The sequence below is a fragment of the Zophobas morio genome, unplaced genomic scaffold (assembly GCF_036711695.1).
Source record: "Zophobas morio isolate AGI-343-1 ecotype UQ-CSIRO unplaced genomic scaffold, CSIRO_AGI_Zmor_V1 ptg000028l, whole genome shotgun sequence".
In the NCBI taxonomy this organism is placed as follows: domain Eukaryota; kingdom Metazoa; phylum Arthropoda; class Insecta; order Coleoptera; family Tenebrionidae; genus Zophobas; species Zophobas morio.
The window spans coordinates 5,033,430-5,048,361 of record NW_026972133.1 but is presented as its reverse complement, the minus strand read 5'-3'; the positions used below and the strand labels follow the sequence as shown (position 1 = coordinate 5,048,361).

General features: G+C 34.6%; 2 protein-coding genes across 2 annotated transcripts in view; both read left to right on the top strand.

Annotated features, from left to right (window-relative positions):
• Window positions 1-8,953: 8,953 nt before the first annotated feature.
• LOC135137089 (uncharacterized) overlaps window positions 8,954-14,932 on the top strand; it is a 29,590-nt gene continuing 23,611 nt past the window's right edge. The window contains exon 1 of the mRNA XM_064066635.1: window positions 8,954-9,237. The gene's annotated coding sequence lies outside the window, so the exon portion shown is untranslated. The remainder of the gene's footprint in view (window positions 9,238-14,932) is intronic.
• Window positions 10,160-14,135, top strand: LOC135137054 (uncharacterized). The gene is made up of 6 exons (XM_064066592.1): window positions 10,160-10,172; window positions 10,222-10,382; window positions 10,508-10,607; window positions 10,826-11,301; window positions 11,630-13,481; window positions 13,534-14,135. Exons 1-5 carry the CDS (start codon window positions 10,160-10,162, stop codon window positions 12,647-12,649), a joined length of 1,770 nt encoding a protein of 589 aa, XP_063922662.1. The 3' UTR covers window positions 12,650-13,481; window positions 13,534-14,135.

Genomic DNA, 14,932 nt, shown 5'->3' with positions numbered 1-14,932 from the left:
ATGACAACCTGTTTTATTTCTTCATATTTAACTCATCAATCAAATTGTGTCCCCCCATTTCAAAAGGTCACCAGCCGCCACTGATTACTAGTTGATTGAACTATCACTTGATCTTGATGGAGTAAGGTATTATGACGTGAATTACATGTGCGACAATTATGTGATGATCTACAGTCTGAGATATTATGTTTTCTGAGACAATTAGAACAAAGTTTCAACTGTTTTGTTTTTTCAATGCGATTGTTAATATTCATCTGCAGAAATTCATTGCATTGATGCATAAAATGATTCGCCTTGCAAACAAAACATGAATTGTTTTTTACGGTAACATGTACTGAAGAATGTGTCTGATTTGTATGTTTAATATTGAATTTGTTTGATTTGAACATAACTGGAATATTTGGACGTGCTTTGCTATGAACAGATTCAAGATAACGACAACGAGTCTCCAAAAATTCTATTAATTCATCAAATGTGGGAAGGTTAGTTGTTAATTTGCCTTGCCAATCTCGATTCGATTGAAAATCTAATTTATCACCCAAGCATGTTACTAAAATTGCATCCCATTCATGAGTAGGAAGTTGTAAAACCAAGTTAATTTTTACGTCGTCAATTAATTTACGTAAAGAGTCATAAGAACACTTTGTTAATGTGGAAGCATTTAAAATATTTCGTACATGTGCCTCTATCAACAGACGATGATTTTCAAAGCGTTTTGTTATAAGATCCCAAGCCGAATCGTAATTAGCAATTGATATTGTAAGCGCCTCGATAGCACGGAGCGCTTCGCCTTTTAATGTTGAGCGTAAATAGTGCATTTTTTCAAGATTGCTGAGATTTTCATTATTATGAACGAGAGATTCGAAAACACCTCGGAAGGACAACCAGTCTGCGTAATTACCGTTGAACTCAGGTAATTCAATTGTGGGTAGGTTAATTTTTACTTCCCGAGCGTAAGCAAAGGAAGTATGTATTGTAATCGAGTCCGTCGGCCGACTCTCTACTTTTACGTTTTCTCGATCTTTCATGACCCCTAGAAGACGAAGAAATGTTCCGTCTGTCTGTCCGTCCGTCTGTCCGTCCGTCTGTCCGTCCGTCTGTCCGTCCGTCTGTCCGTCCGTCTGTCCGTCCGTCTGTCCGTCCGTCTGTCCGTCCGTCTGTCCGTCTGTTGTCCCGGATTTTATTAGACAGATAATCTCCGAAAGTACTCGACCGATTGTTGTGAAATTTTGTACTTATATTAAGAATATCATGTAGATGGTAAAACGCTAGCCAAAATTTGTCTAATCATCCCCACCACTAATGCGATGACGTCACTTCAAAATTGTACATAGTAAATGGGTTTTCAATTGTATAAAATAACATAGTCCTACACATGTAGTTTACAACTCTGAATCGACTTTTCACCCGAAACGTCCAGATTTTTGGAAAAAAAATCAAAATTATAAAACATCATTTTGAAATTTAATTTTTAATCTGCTAACCAGAATGCTTTGAAATGTTGCAGATGTTTTAAGGCTATAAAGAGCAGCATAAATCTTTAGTCAAAAAATATTTGCTTATCCCCTCCAAAAACTTGATGACGTCAGCTCAAAAGTTTGTGGAATAAATCATATCTAAAATGTACAAAATATGATGAGTCTGTACTTGTGATCTATCACTCCATTCATATTTTTTGGATTTGCATATACAGGGTGACTCAAAAAAATTAATGAATGCGTAAATATATTTTATTGATTTAATCAGGAACTACAAAACCGAATGCTCTGAAATCTTGCAGATGTTTTAAGGTCATCAAGAGCATAATAAATGTTTAGTCAAAATATATTTGCTTATCCCCTCCAAAAACTTGATGACGTCAGCTCAAAAGTTTGTGGAATAAATCGTATCTAAAATGTACAAAATATGATGAGCCTGTACTTGTGATCTATCACTCCATTCATATTTTTAGGACTTGCATATACAGGGTGACTCAAAAAAATTAATGAATGCGTAAATATATTTTATTGATTTAATCAGGAACTACAAAACCGAATGCTCTGAAATCTTGCAGATGTTTTAAGGTCATAAAGAGCATAATAAATGTTTAGTCAAAATATATTTGCTTATCCCCTCCAAAAACTTGATGACGTCAGCTCGAAAGTTTGCCGAATAAATCATATCTAAAATGTACAAAATATGATGAGCCTGTACTTGTCATTTATCACTCCATTCATATTTTTTGGATTTGCATATACAGAGTGACTCAAAAAAATTAATGAATGCGTAAATATATTTTATTGATTTAATCAGGAACTACAAAACGGAATGCTCTGACATCTTGCAGATGTTTTAAGGTTATAAAGAGCATAATAAATGTTTAGTCAAAATATATTTGCTTATCCCCTCCAAAAATTTGATGACGTCAGCTCGAAAATTTGCCGAATAAATCATATCTAAAATGTACAAAATATGGTGAGTCTCTTCTTGTGATTTATCATTCCATTCAAATTTTTTCGATTTGCATATACAGGGTGATTCAAGAAAATAAATGAAAGCGTAAATTTATTTTACTGATTTACTCAGGAACTACATAACCGAATGCTTCGAAATCTTGAAGATATTTTAAAATTATCATAAGCATGGTACATTTTTGATCAAAACGTATTTGGTCGTCCCCCCTAAAAAATTTATGATGTCACCCCAAAATTTTGCTGAAAAAATCCTATCTAAAATGTACAAAATATGGTGAGTCTCTTCTTGTGATTTATCATTCCATTCAAATTTTTTCGATTTGCATATACAGGGTGACTCAAAAAAATTAATGAATGCGTAAATTTATTTTATTGATTTAATCAGGAACTACAAAACCGAATGCTTTGAAATCTTGCAGATGTTTTAAGGTTATAAAGAGCATAATAAATTTTTAGTCAAAATATATTTGGTTATCTTCTACAAAAAACTGATGACGTCAGCTCAAAAGTTTGCCGAATAAATCGTATCTAAAATGTACAAAATATGATGAGTCTGTACTTGTGATTTATCATTCCATTCATATTTTTGGTTTTGCATATGCAGGGTGACTCAAAAAAATTAATGAAGGCGTGAATTTATTTTATCGATTTAATCAGGAATTACAAAACCGAATGCTTTGAAATCTTGGGAATATTTTAAAGTTATTATAAGCATGGTAAACTTTTGTTCAAAATGTATTTGTTCATCCCTCCTAAAAAAATTGATGACGTCACCCTTAAATTTTGCTGAATAAATCCTATCAAAATGCTAAAAATATGATGAGTTTGTACTTGTGATTTATCATTCCATTCATATTTTTTAGATTTTCTTAAGAGGTGGTTCAAAAAAATTAATGAAGTCAATTTATTTTATTGATTAAATTAAAGGCAACACTTATTATTAGTATTACACCCCAACCAACCCAATTTGGTAGACACAAAATTTGTTAAAGGAAAAGCTCGGTTGAAACATAAGGGTAGCACGCTTATTTACATCGACTTTAACATTACAGACCTGCATTTGTTCACTTGGTTCCGCGAATGTGAAATAGACATGTTTATAATCCACCAATTCTGAATTTCACCATCAAGAATTAAAATAAAACCCAATGTTTTATATAATAAGCGGAAGTCGAAGCAATAAAACCGATGGTCGTTTTGTTTACAGTTTCTTTGTTTGACTCTCACGTATGCTGTTACGCTTGTCATCTTAAATTAAGAATGTTTATACATAAACGATTTTCAGTTGCCGTATACGTGAGTAAATTGTTTCGTTATTTTATTGATTATAAAAAATCAATATTCAAAACGACCCAATTCATTTTCCCGAAAATTTGGGAATACAATAATTTTATTCTTAGTATTACACTACATCTATCCCAACTGATATACGTGTCCTTGCAAAAATGTTGATGACGTCATCGCAATTTTAAATTCCCACTACAAAAATGTAATGAGAAAAAAACACAATAGCCATGCAGTCGTCAAGTTTCCGACAGCGAGGGAAGTACTGTCTAAACTCTTTAGACCAATTTTTTATTATATAGATAGATATCATATAGATGGTAAAACGCTAACCAAAATTTGCCTAATCAGCCCCACCAATAATATGATGACGTCACCTTTAAATTTTGCGGTAATAAATCCTATCTAAATTGTGCAAAATATGATGAGTCTGTATTTATTCACCTGTACTTCAAGGGAATAAATAACTTTAGTGCAATTTTTTGTAGATAAAATCTATATTTTGGCTTATTTCCATAAGTACACGATAAGATAGTGAATTAAACAAATATGTAACTTTAGACAAATTTCGTGGTAGATAAAATCTATATTTTGCCTTTGTTCTTAAAGTACACGATAACATTATGAATTGATGTTTCTTTTCATTGTTTTCTTTATAAACAAGTCCTCTTAATTTTGCACGACGTCAACTGAGCTCATTTTGCTATAATCGGGTTTTTACGATATTGGAAATCACTAATAAGTAGTACTGAGAAATGATAACATGTTATTTTCGAATTATCTTATTTGTTTCAATTTGTTGATCAACTTGACAAGGGTGTCGTATTTATCTCCATAATTATCTGTCTCTCTCAAGTAGCCACCGAATTTTTTGCAGCAACATATATTTTTACTTCATTTAAAATACACAGTTGCTAAATTTCAGCCTGAAAACGACAGTTAGGAGGGAGTACTGTTCTTGATACTAACTATAATGGATATCCCTTGTTTGTTTTCTCATCCTCACCTAACTGTCGCAAATTATGTCAGGCCTTAGTCACTTATTGGGATCCGTTAAAGTTGATTATCGTAGACCCATTATCACCAACTATTGATTCGTTGTTTGGGCTGACAAGAAGTTGTAACAGAGCAGAAAAACAGATTGTGATTTTATTAGTGAATGTTTTGCCACATCCAATAGAATTACAAAAATTGGTCTAAAAGGTTTAGACAGTACTTCCCTCGCTGTCGAAAACGTGACAACTGCATGCGTATTATGTTTTTTTTTTTCGCAGTAGATTTCAAATTATTCGGTTTTGTAGTTCCTGAGTAAATCAATAAAATAAATTTACGCATTCATTAATTTTTTTGGGTCACCCTGTATATGCAAATCCAAAAAATATTAATGGAATGATAAATCACAAGTAGAAACTCATCAATACTCATCATATTTTGTACATTTTAGATAGGATTTTTTCAGCAAACTTTTGAGCTGACGTCATTAGTTTTTTGGAGGGGATAAGCAAAAATATTTTAAGTAACAATTTATTATGCCCTTTATAACCTTAAAACATCTTCAAGATTTCAAAGCATTCGGTCATACAGGGTTATTCAGCTAAGATTAGATATTTATGTTTTTAACATTGGCAACCCAAAATACCGATTCCACCTAAATCTGGATTAAAAAAATTGGTCTAAAGAGTTTAGACAGTACTTCCCTCGCTGTCGGAAACTTGACGACTGCATGCCTATTGTGTTTTTTTTTTCTCATTACACTTTTGTAGTGGGAATTTAAAAAAAAATTGTGATGACGTCATCAAGATTTTTGCAAGGACACGTATATCAGTTGGGATAGATGTAGTGTAATACTAAGAATAAAATTATAGTATTTTCGGGAAAATGAATTGGGTCGTTTTGAATATTGATTTCTTATACTCAATAAAATAACGAAACAATTTACTCACGTATAACAATTTACTCACGTATACGGCCCGGTGTGTAATATTATATGAAAGGCAACTGAAAATCGTTTATGTATAAACATTCTTAATTTAAGATGACAAGCGTAAGAGCATACGTGAGAGTCAAACAGAGAAACTGTAAACAAAACGACCATCGGTTTTTTTGCTTCGACTTCCGCTTATTATACAGGGTTAGTCACGAGAGAATTACTTCTGAAAATTATTTTTACGCAACCCAAAATACGAATACCATGTACCATTTGATACTAACTGAATTTAAAATGAAATGCTTAATCCATGAATGCTTTGAGTTTGGCAATCTCATTTTGACAATTGTGGAAAAGGAGGTTACGTGAGTGTCCATGGTGGTACCGCAGGCAGGCAGAAATCTCCTTCGGCGCCGCTAATAAATTTGTCAGTGTGCCTCTTGATCTTTTGCAATCAATTAATCACGAGAAAATTATTTCTAAAAATTCCTTTTACGGCATTTTATTCAAAGGTTACAACACAAACTCAAACAAGTAAGTAAATAATTTAACTACTAATCTGTTGAAAATGTTGGGCATTTTGGGGGGATGCTACGGCTTTTTTGTAAATGGATGGCCGAAGAAGTCCAGAGGTTGCAGATTTGCACTTCGAAGAGGCTCTAGGTGACGCAGAGATGGCGAATTAACACATGCACATTAGCGGCGAACATTGGAAGAGCACTTACGGCTTCAGTATAGCCCAGATTGATCTGACTGTATGTCGTCGATCCAATGGGGCTCTAAAGGCGAGTCAACGATGAAAAAAAATGTTAAAAATTAATTAACGTCAAAGTGACACTGCCAAAGTCAAAGCAATCATGGATTAGGCATTTCATTTTAAATTTAGATAATATCAAGTGGTACAGGGTATTAGTATTTTGGGTTGCGTAAAAATAATTTTCAGAATTCTCTCGTGACTAACCCTGTATAAAACATTGGGTTTTATTTTAATTCTTGACGGTGAAATTCACAATTGGTTGATTATAAATATGTCTATTTCACATTCGCGGAACCAAGTGAGCGCATAAAACAAATGCAGGTCTGTAATGTTAAAGTCGATGTAAATAAGCGTGCTACCCTTATGTTTCAACCGAGTTTTTCCTTTAACAAATTTTGTGTCTACCAAATTGGGTTGGTTGGGGTGTAATACTAATAATAAGTGTTGCCTTTAATTTAATCAATAAAATAAATTGACTTCGTTAATTTTTTTGAACCACCTCTTAAGAAAATCTAAAAAATATGAATGGAATGATAAATCACAAGTACAAACTCATCATATTTTTTGCATTTTAGATAGGATTTATTCAGCAAAATTTAAGGGTGACGTCATCAATTTTTTTAGGAGGGATGCACAAATACATTTTGAAGAAAAGTTTACCATGCTTATAATAACTTTAAAATATTCCCAAGATTTCAAAGCATTCGGTTTTGTAATTCCTGATTAAATCGATAAAATAAATTCACGCCTTCATTAATTTTTTTGAGTCACCCTGCATATGCAAATCCAAAAATATGAATGGAATGATAAATCACAAGTACAGACTCATCATATTTTGTACATTTTAGATACGATTTATTCGGCAAACTTTTGAGCTGACGTCATCAGTTTTTTGTAGAAGATAACCAAATCTATTTTGACTAAAAATTTATTATGCTCTTTATAACCTTAAAACATCTGCAAGATTTCAAAGCATTCGGTTTTGTAGTTTCTGATTAAATCAATAAAATAAATTTACGCATTCATTAATTTTTTTGAGTCACCCTGTATATGCAAATCGAAAAAATTTGAATGGAATGATAAATCACAAGAAGAGACTCACCATATTTTGTACATTTTAGATAGGATTTATTCAGCAAAATTTTGTGATGACGTCATAAATTTTTTAGGGGGGACGACTAAATACATTTTGATCAAAAATTTACCATGCTTATGATAATTTTAAAATATCTTCAAGATTTCGAAGCATTCGGTTTTGTAGTTCCTGAGTAAATCAGTAAAATAAATTTACGCTTTCATTTATTTTCTTGAATCACCCTGTATATGCAAATCCAAAAAATATGAATGGAGTGATAGATCACAAGTACAGACTGATCATATTTTGTACATTTTAGATATGATTTATTCGGCAAATTTTCGAGCTGACGTCATCAAGTTTTTGGAGGGGATAAGCAAATATATTTTGACTAAACATTTATTATGCTCTTTATAACCTTAAAACATCTGCAAGATGTCAGAGCATTCCGTTTTGTAGTTCCTGATTAAATCAATAAAATATATTTACGCATTCATTAATTTTTTTGAGTCACTCTGTATATGCAAATCCAAAAAATATGAATGGAGTGATAAATAACAAGTACAGACTCATCATATTTTGTACATTTTAGATATGATTTATTCGGCAAACTTTCGAGCTGACGTCATCAAGTTTTTGGAGGGGATAAGCAAATATATTTTGACTAAACATTTATTATGCTCTTTATGACCTTAAAAGATCTGCATAATTTCAGAGCATTCGGTATTGTAGTTCCTGATTAAATCAATAAAATATATTTACGCATTTATTAATTTTTTTGAGTCAGCCTGTATATGCAAATCCAAAAAATGTGAATGGAGTGATAAATTACAAGTACAGACTCATCATATTTTTACAGTTTAGATAGGATTTATTCGGCAAATTTTCGAGCTGACGTCATCAATTTTTTGGAGGGTATAAGCAAATATATTTTGACTAAACATTAATTATGCTCTTTATAACCTTAAAACATCTGCAAGATTTCAAAGCATTCGGTTTTGTAGTTTCTGAGTAAATCAGTAAAACAAATTTACGCATTCATTAATTTTTTTGAGTCACCCTGTATATGCAAATCCAAAAAATATGAATGGAGTGATAGATCACAAGTACAGACTCATCATATTTTGTACATTTTAGATATGATTTATTCCACAAACTTTTGAGCTGACGTCATCAAGTTTTTGGAGAGGATAAGCAAATATTTTTTGACTAAAGATTTATGATTTATAGCCTTAAAACATCTGCAACATTTCAAAGCATTCTGGTTATACTCAGGATCACGAAGCAATGCGTACACGTCATGGATAACGTAAATCCGTTACCAACACTAAATCAAAAATACGCGCCGCAATACGTGGCAATACGGATCAAAATCGATCAATTTGGGGGAAATTATATTGGTACGACTGATAGCGAAACATATGCTAAAGTTTTATCGATTTCACAGGTGTCATTGGTGTCAACTTTGGTTATGTTGTGTTATTGTTTGATTTTTCGCATTTTTCTACTTTTCTGCTCGTGTAATCGTATCAGTTCTTTTCAGAACTATAACAGTTCTTTTTAGAACTCCAAGTTAACTGTCGTATACCGTGGTACGTGTCGCTTGCTTGAACGTAAACATTCCACCATGCCGAAGCCCTTGCACAAAGATGTAAAGCAAATGGACGATAATTTAGTGGACTATTTTACTAAAGAACGCGATAGCGGGGGACCTCTTTTACCACTAACAGCTGTTCAAGACGTAAGTAGGTGTATTTTATTACAATAAGTAATGCAGTCAGATTGTACAGAGGGTTGCTGCCAGGGTTGCCAATAGCTACAAATTAGTTGTCTCAATGGAAGAGACGTAAAATCACTAAAAAGTCGCTAAATGGCCCCAAATACCAATTCGTAAATTTGAAATTCTTACTAAACATTTTTTTTAAACTAACGGTACTTAGGATTGTGATAAAATTGATAACAGTTAATAAATTTTCAGGTCAAACAAAACTTTGTAGTTTCTTTCAAGTGTTATGCGCAATAACAGTTTTTTTTTTTGAAAATGAAATATCGTTTAGGATTATACACTATACCAATTCTATCGCCGCCGTCACTGTTTCCACGATATTTGTAAGACCGAACCAAAACTGTGTTCTGCGCACTCCCACCTGCTGTCACCTTTCGCGTTGGAAGCTACTCTAACTCAGCAACATTTCATTTTACATTTGACAATTCACAATTCACTAGGTGTTTGTGGTATCGCCATTGCCTCCAGCATGACCTTCGACTTCGCCGTGTCGAAAGTACCACCTGGCGCAACCAACGACGCAACTATAATAATTTTAATTGTTAGGCGAATAAAAACTAAAAATAATAAAGTCGTGTCAAAGTCGCTAAAAGTCTCCAAATGGATACCAGAAATCGCTAAATTTGAGACATGTCTCAAATTCATTTTCAAAGTCGCCGGTCGCCTCTGAAAATCACTAAATCTAGCGACAAAATCGCTTAGTTGGCAACACTGGTTGCTGCTGCTCTGGGTGTATGTGTGCGAACAGTGAACTCCGTGGTACAACAAATAAAAACCGGAGGTGTACATTCTCCCAAGAAATAGAGACCCCCGAACAAAGCAAGTGTGTGATATTAGCACTTCGGAGCAGTGTGCTATTCGAGAGTGCTTATATGGAATGGTCGAAAAAAGTATGAATTTGATGCGCACGCCTTATAGATACTAACGATTATTTTACAGAAATACATGTTACACGATCGCCATTAATTGATTGCTTGAAGGAGAAACATATATTTGAGGGTTCTGCGCAGTACAGCCCTGCACAAGAGCGGTACAACCCCACCACCCACCCTTCGACGGCACCGGGGTGGTACGGGCCCGAAGACAGAACGCACCTCGCAGTACACGCGATCGGTCGACAAACTGTACACACATTTACACACTATTAATATATAGTTATAAAACAACACTCTTTTCTTGCCGTGTTCGTACCGTGTACGACACGGTTATACGGTCCTTCGAGAAGCCTGCGGCGCAACGCCACATTTGGTCCTTCGAGCCGGATAGAACAGCGATCAAACAAATCATCGAATCAAGAAACATCAAATCTACAATCTACAATCCAAGTAAGTCCTATTACCCTGTATGCATATTTATTTCAATCTGCGCCAATCTGCGTGTACCGCGTTCTCGTATATCAATAACGCATAATTCGATTCAAAAAATCCCATTTACTTCATTAAAATGACTGTAGAAACGGTAGCCGAATTACGCTCCAGGCGAGGAATCGCTAAATCCAAAATTACTCGCATTGAGAACTTCGTTAAAAATTTCAAAAATACAGATAGCGTTTATCACCTTGAAGTACGGTTAGAAACATTAGAAAACGTGATCAAAGAATACGAAAGTTATCAAACTCAAATTGAGTTGCAAGACAACGCAGATAACGATCGCGAAATTATCGAGACACAGTATTACAACATAATAGTTGACATTCGGGAAAAATTAAATAAATACTCACCTTCATCGGCGTCTAGTCAAAATAATAGTAATCCTAACAATAATCATCACTTAGAAACGTCCATCAAACTTCCTACGTTAAATTTACCAACATTTTCAGGTTTATATTCGGAATGGCTGTCATTCAACGACACATTTTGCTCGTTAATTGATCAGAACAATAGTTTAAATAACTGCCAAAAATTTCACTATTTAAAATCCTCATTGAAGGGAGAAGCGTTAGCGACAATTGACGCTCTCACTATTTCGGTAGATAATTACAAATCGGCCTATGACTTGTTAAGAAAAAGATACAATAACGTAAGACTAATTACTCAAGAACATATTTTAGCTATCATTAATAGTCCTGTTATCCTTAAAACAAATTCTGTAGCTCTGAGAAAATTATGTGTCGACGTTACGACAAACATTGAAGCACTTCGCATACAAAAATTACCCGTAGAAAGTTGGGATGCATTAATTGTTCCATTAATTGTAGAAAAATTAGACTATACAAGTCGCAAAGAATGGCAGGCAACATTAAATAGTGAAATACCAAAATTGACGGATCTGATTTCATTTTTAGAAAAACGTTGCGAACTTTTGGAATCAATGCAACAAATATCAGTAAACAAAACACATAGCATAGATATCAATAAACATAATAATAATTCCATTAAAAACTATCACACTGCCTCGACTAGAACTTTGCGCAGCCGTGCTGTTAGCCCGCTTAATACACAAATTATTACCTACAATAAATCTAAACATAACAACGCAGTATTTGTGGACAGATTCATCAATAGTGTTATCTTGGTTAGCATCATCGCCAAGTACCTGGAACGTTTTCGTTGCAAATCGCGTTGCTGAAATAAGCACATTAACGAGTATTTCTAATTGGCATCACGTTAAATCTGCTGATAACCCTGCAGACATTGTCTCAAGAGGTGAATTACCTAGTAAACTTATTACGTCTGATTTGTGGTGGCACGGTCCACATTGGTTATCAAAAAATAAGTCAGAATGGCCAGCTTCATTCTTTAGTTCAAATGCACAAAATGTACCAATTTTAGAAAAATGCGCCAAGTTGAAACTTTTGGTGGTGACCAATGACAACGTACTTCCATTGTTAATAAAATATCATTTAAAACGTGTTGCGGGTAATGCTTTATTGACGTATGAGGAGCTCTATACGCCTTTGACGCAGATTGAAGCATGCATCAACTCCCAACCCCTGACTCCATTATCCTCTGACCCGAGCGATCTCACGGCCTTAACTCCTGGGCATTTCCTCATCGGCGGAAAATTAACAACCTCAGTCGAAGACGATGTTACAATGGTGAAAGAGAATCGCCTGTCACGGTGGCAACGCGTCCAACAACAGGCGCAAAGCTTTTGGAAGCGCTGGTCAGGGGAGTTCCTAAACACGCTGCAACAAAGAAAGAAGTGGAATCGCACTGCTAAAACAGAGGTGAAGCCAGGACTTCCCGTTCTACTACGCGAAGACAATCTCCATCCGATGTGCTGGCGAATGGGAGTCGTCATGCAGACACATCCAGGAAAAGATGGGATCGTCCGGACAGCCACCATCAGGACATCATCGGGACCTGTCGTGCGGGCCACAAACCGAATCTGCCCGTTCCCCATCGACGACGACACCCAGGTTTGAGACCACAGGTTCAAGGGGGGCCGGAATGCGCAGTACAGCCCTGCACAAGAGCGGTACAACCCCACCACCCACCCTTCGACGGCACCGGGGTGGTACGGACCCGAAGACAGAACGCACCTCGCAGTACACGCGATCGGTCGACAAACTGTACACACATTTACACACTATTAATATATAGTTATAAAACAACACTCTTTTCTTGCCGTGTTCGTACCGTGTACGACACGGTTATACGGTCCTTCGAGAAGCCTGCGGCGCAACGCCACAGGTTCTGTGAGCTCGTTCGGAAAAATTTTACATTCTCTATTGGGTTTCGTTATTCGCCAACCAGTGTACGGAAGCGTCTTATGGAATTACAACATGTTGTTCATGCAAGAACCAAATTCTTACGTGAATACATGCACAATCAGCAGAACCCAAATTCTTTGCCATGTGTATATCTTGATGAAACATGGATATTTGAAAATGGTTCGGTAGTTAGGTCATTGCAAGACGATAGTGTCAAAAGTATCAGGATGTTCAAAATAGAAGGGAAAATTTAGTAATGTGTCAGTTTCACGTTAGTTATTTATTCTTCTCACTATATTTTAGGTATATTGTATTACATGCAGGTACAAGCAATGGATTTATTGATGAAGCAGCGCTAGTATTTTCTTCTAATACCAAAAATCCAGACTATGAATCATCACTGATTATTATACCACAGTACCCTTGCAAACAAATGTCCCAGTGGTTCATGGAAAAAAGGAGAAATTCGTGAATGGCTTTAACAACATGACATAAGTTCAGATTCACAGAAGTTAAAAACGGAACTTCTTCATTTGGTTGCACAGTAATGCATATACTATTCTCAATCGTTTCATTTAAAATATCATGTTTTTCAGAAATAAACTGCCAAAAACGTATGTTGCCGTGAATTGGGCCAACAGAATGGCCATAGAGTATTGCGATTGCCGCCATATCATTGTGTGTTTAACCCTATAGAAAATATTTGGGGATTTACTACAAATTTTTATTCCAAACACATTGGGCGTGATGGTTATGGTCAAAAAAATTCCGTGGAAATGTGGAAAGAAGCGTTAGCACATGTCACGCCCACAATGTAGAAAAATACTGTTGACCATATGAATAAAATAATACGGGAGTGGTGGGAACGGGAATTAGTATTTGACCGTGAAGAGATTGCGCCGCTTATAATCGACATTAACGAAGATTCAGATTATGGTTTTAGTGATTATGACAGTGAAGATTCTAATACTGCAGAAGGCATTTAGCCACTGTAACATGTAGGTTATTTTCCATTACCATCCTAATTGATTGTACTAGCGGCATGTTCTGCTGATGTCTTTTATAATCACACTATCACTTCACTGGCCAAGTATACAGATCACTGGTCAGACGAAGACGTTGTGCAACATGAATACTTATTATTATTTATAGTTTACTTTTGTATCTATTCCATGTCAATAAAGTAACTTCCCCAGTAGCAAGCAATATTTTTCTAATATTTATACAAGATTGATATAATATTAAATGTTGACTAGATATTACAAATATTTATATAATATTCATTTTATGTTTATAAATTTATATATGAATTTCAACATATATTACATATTTATGAAATGTCTTTTTATCAAGATACCGAACAAAAAAAAAATTAAAAAAGTACCATGTTGGGACAACTTGTAGGTAATTTATTTCATAGGGTTTTTATTGGAGCAATATTAAAAATTGATTTGAAAAATTACTAGCTATTGTGAAATTGACACTATTCGAATTCTCGTTTTGCACACTATTAATTGTTCATTAAATAGTAATATTTTTTTTATTTTTGCGAACAAAAAATAACAATTGTATTCATCATTTTTATAAAACTTACTTAAATTTGCGTTTCACCTACAGATGCGCTTGCTCTGCTGGAACGCGTTTGCGCAATGTGCAACATATACATATTTTCTGTTATTGTTGGTGGTTCAAAAAATATTTTGTGTAAGTTCATGGTGTTTGTCCTATTGTGAATTGTGATTATCGGTACTGCGATAAATTCAGAATAGTGTAGTAAATACCGTTTTGTCAAGAAAACAGTACTAAACCTACATAACCTCACTTCTACATGCAATGCAGCAAATGCAATTTCTCAACAGGTAAGTATATTTAAGAGGTTTAATATTTCTGAATATAAGCGTATTATGAATGTAGAGACAACATGATGAATGATAAAGGTCCAGGCGCAACCAAAAAAAAATTGGTCTAAAGAGTTTAGACAGTACTTCCCTCGCT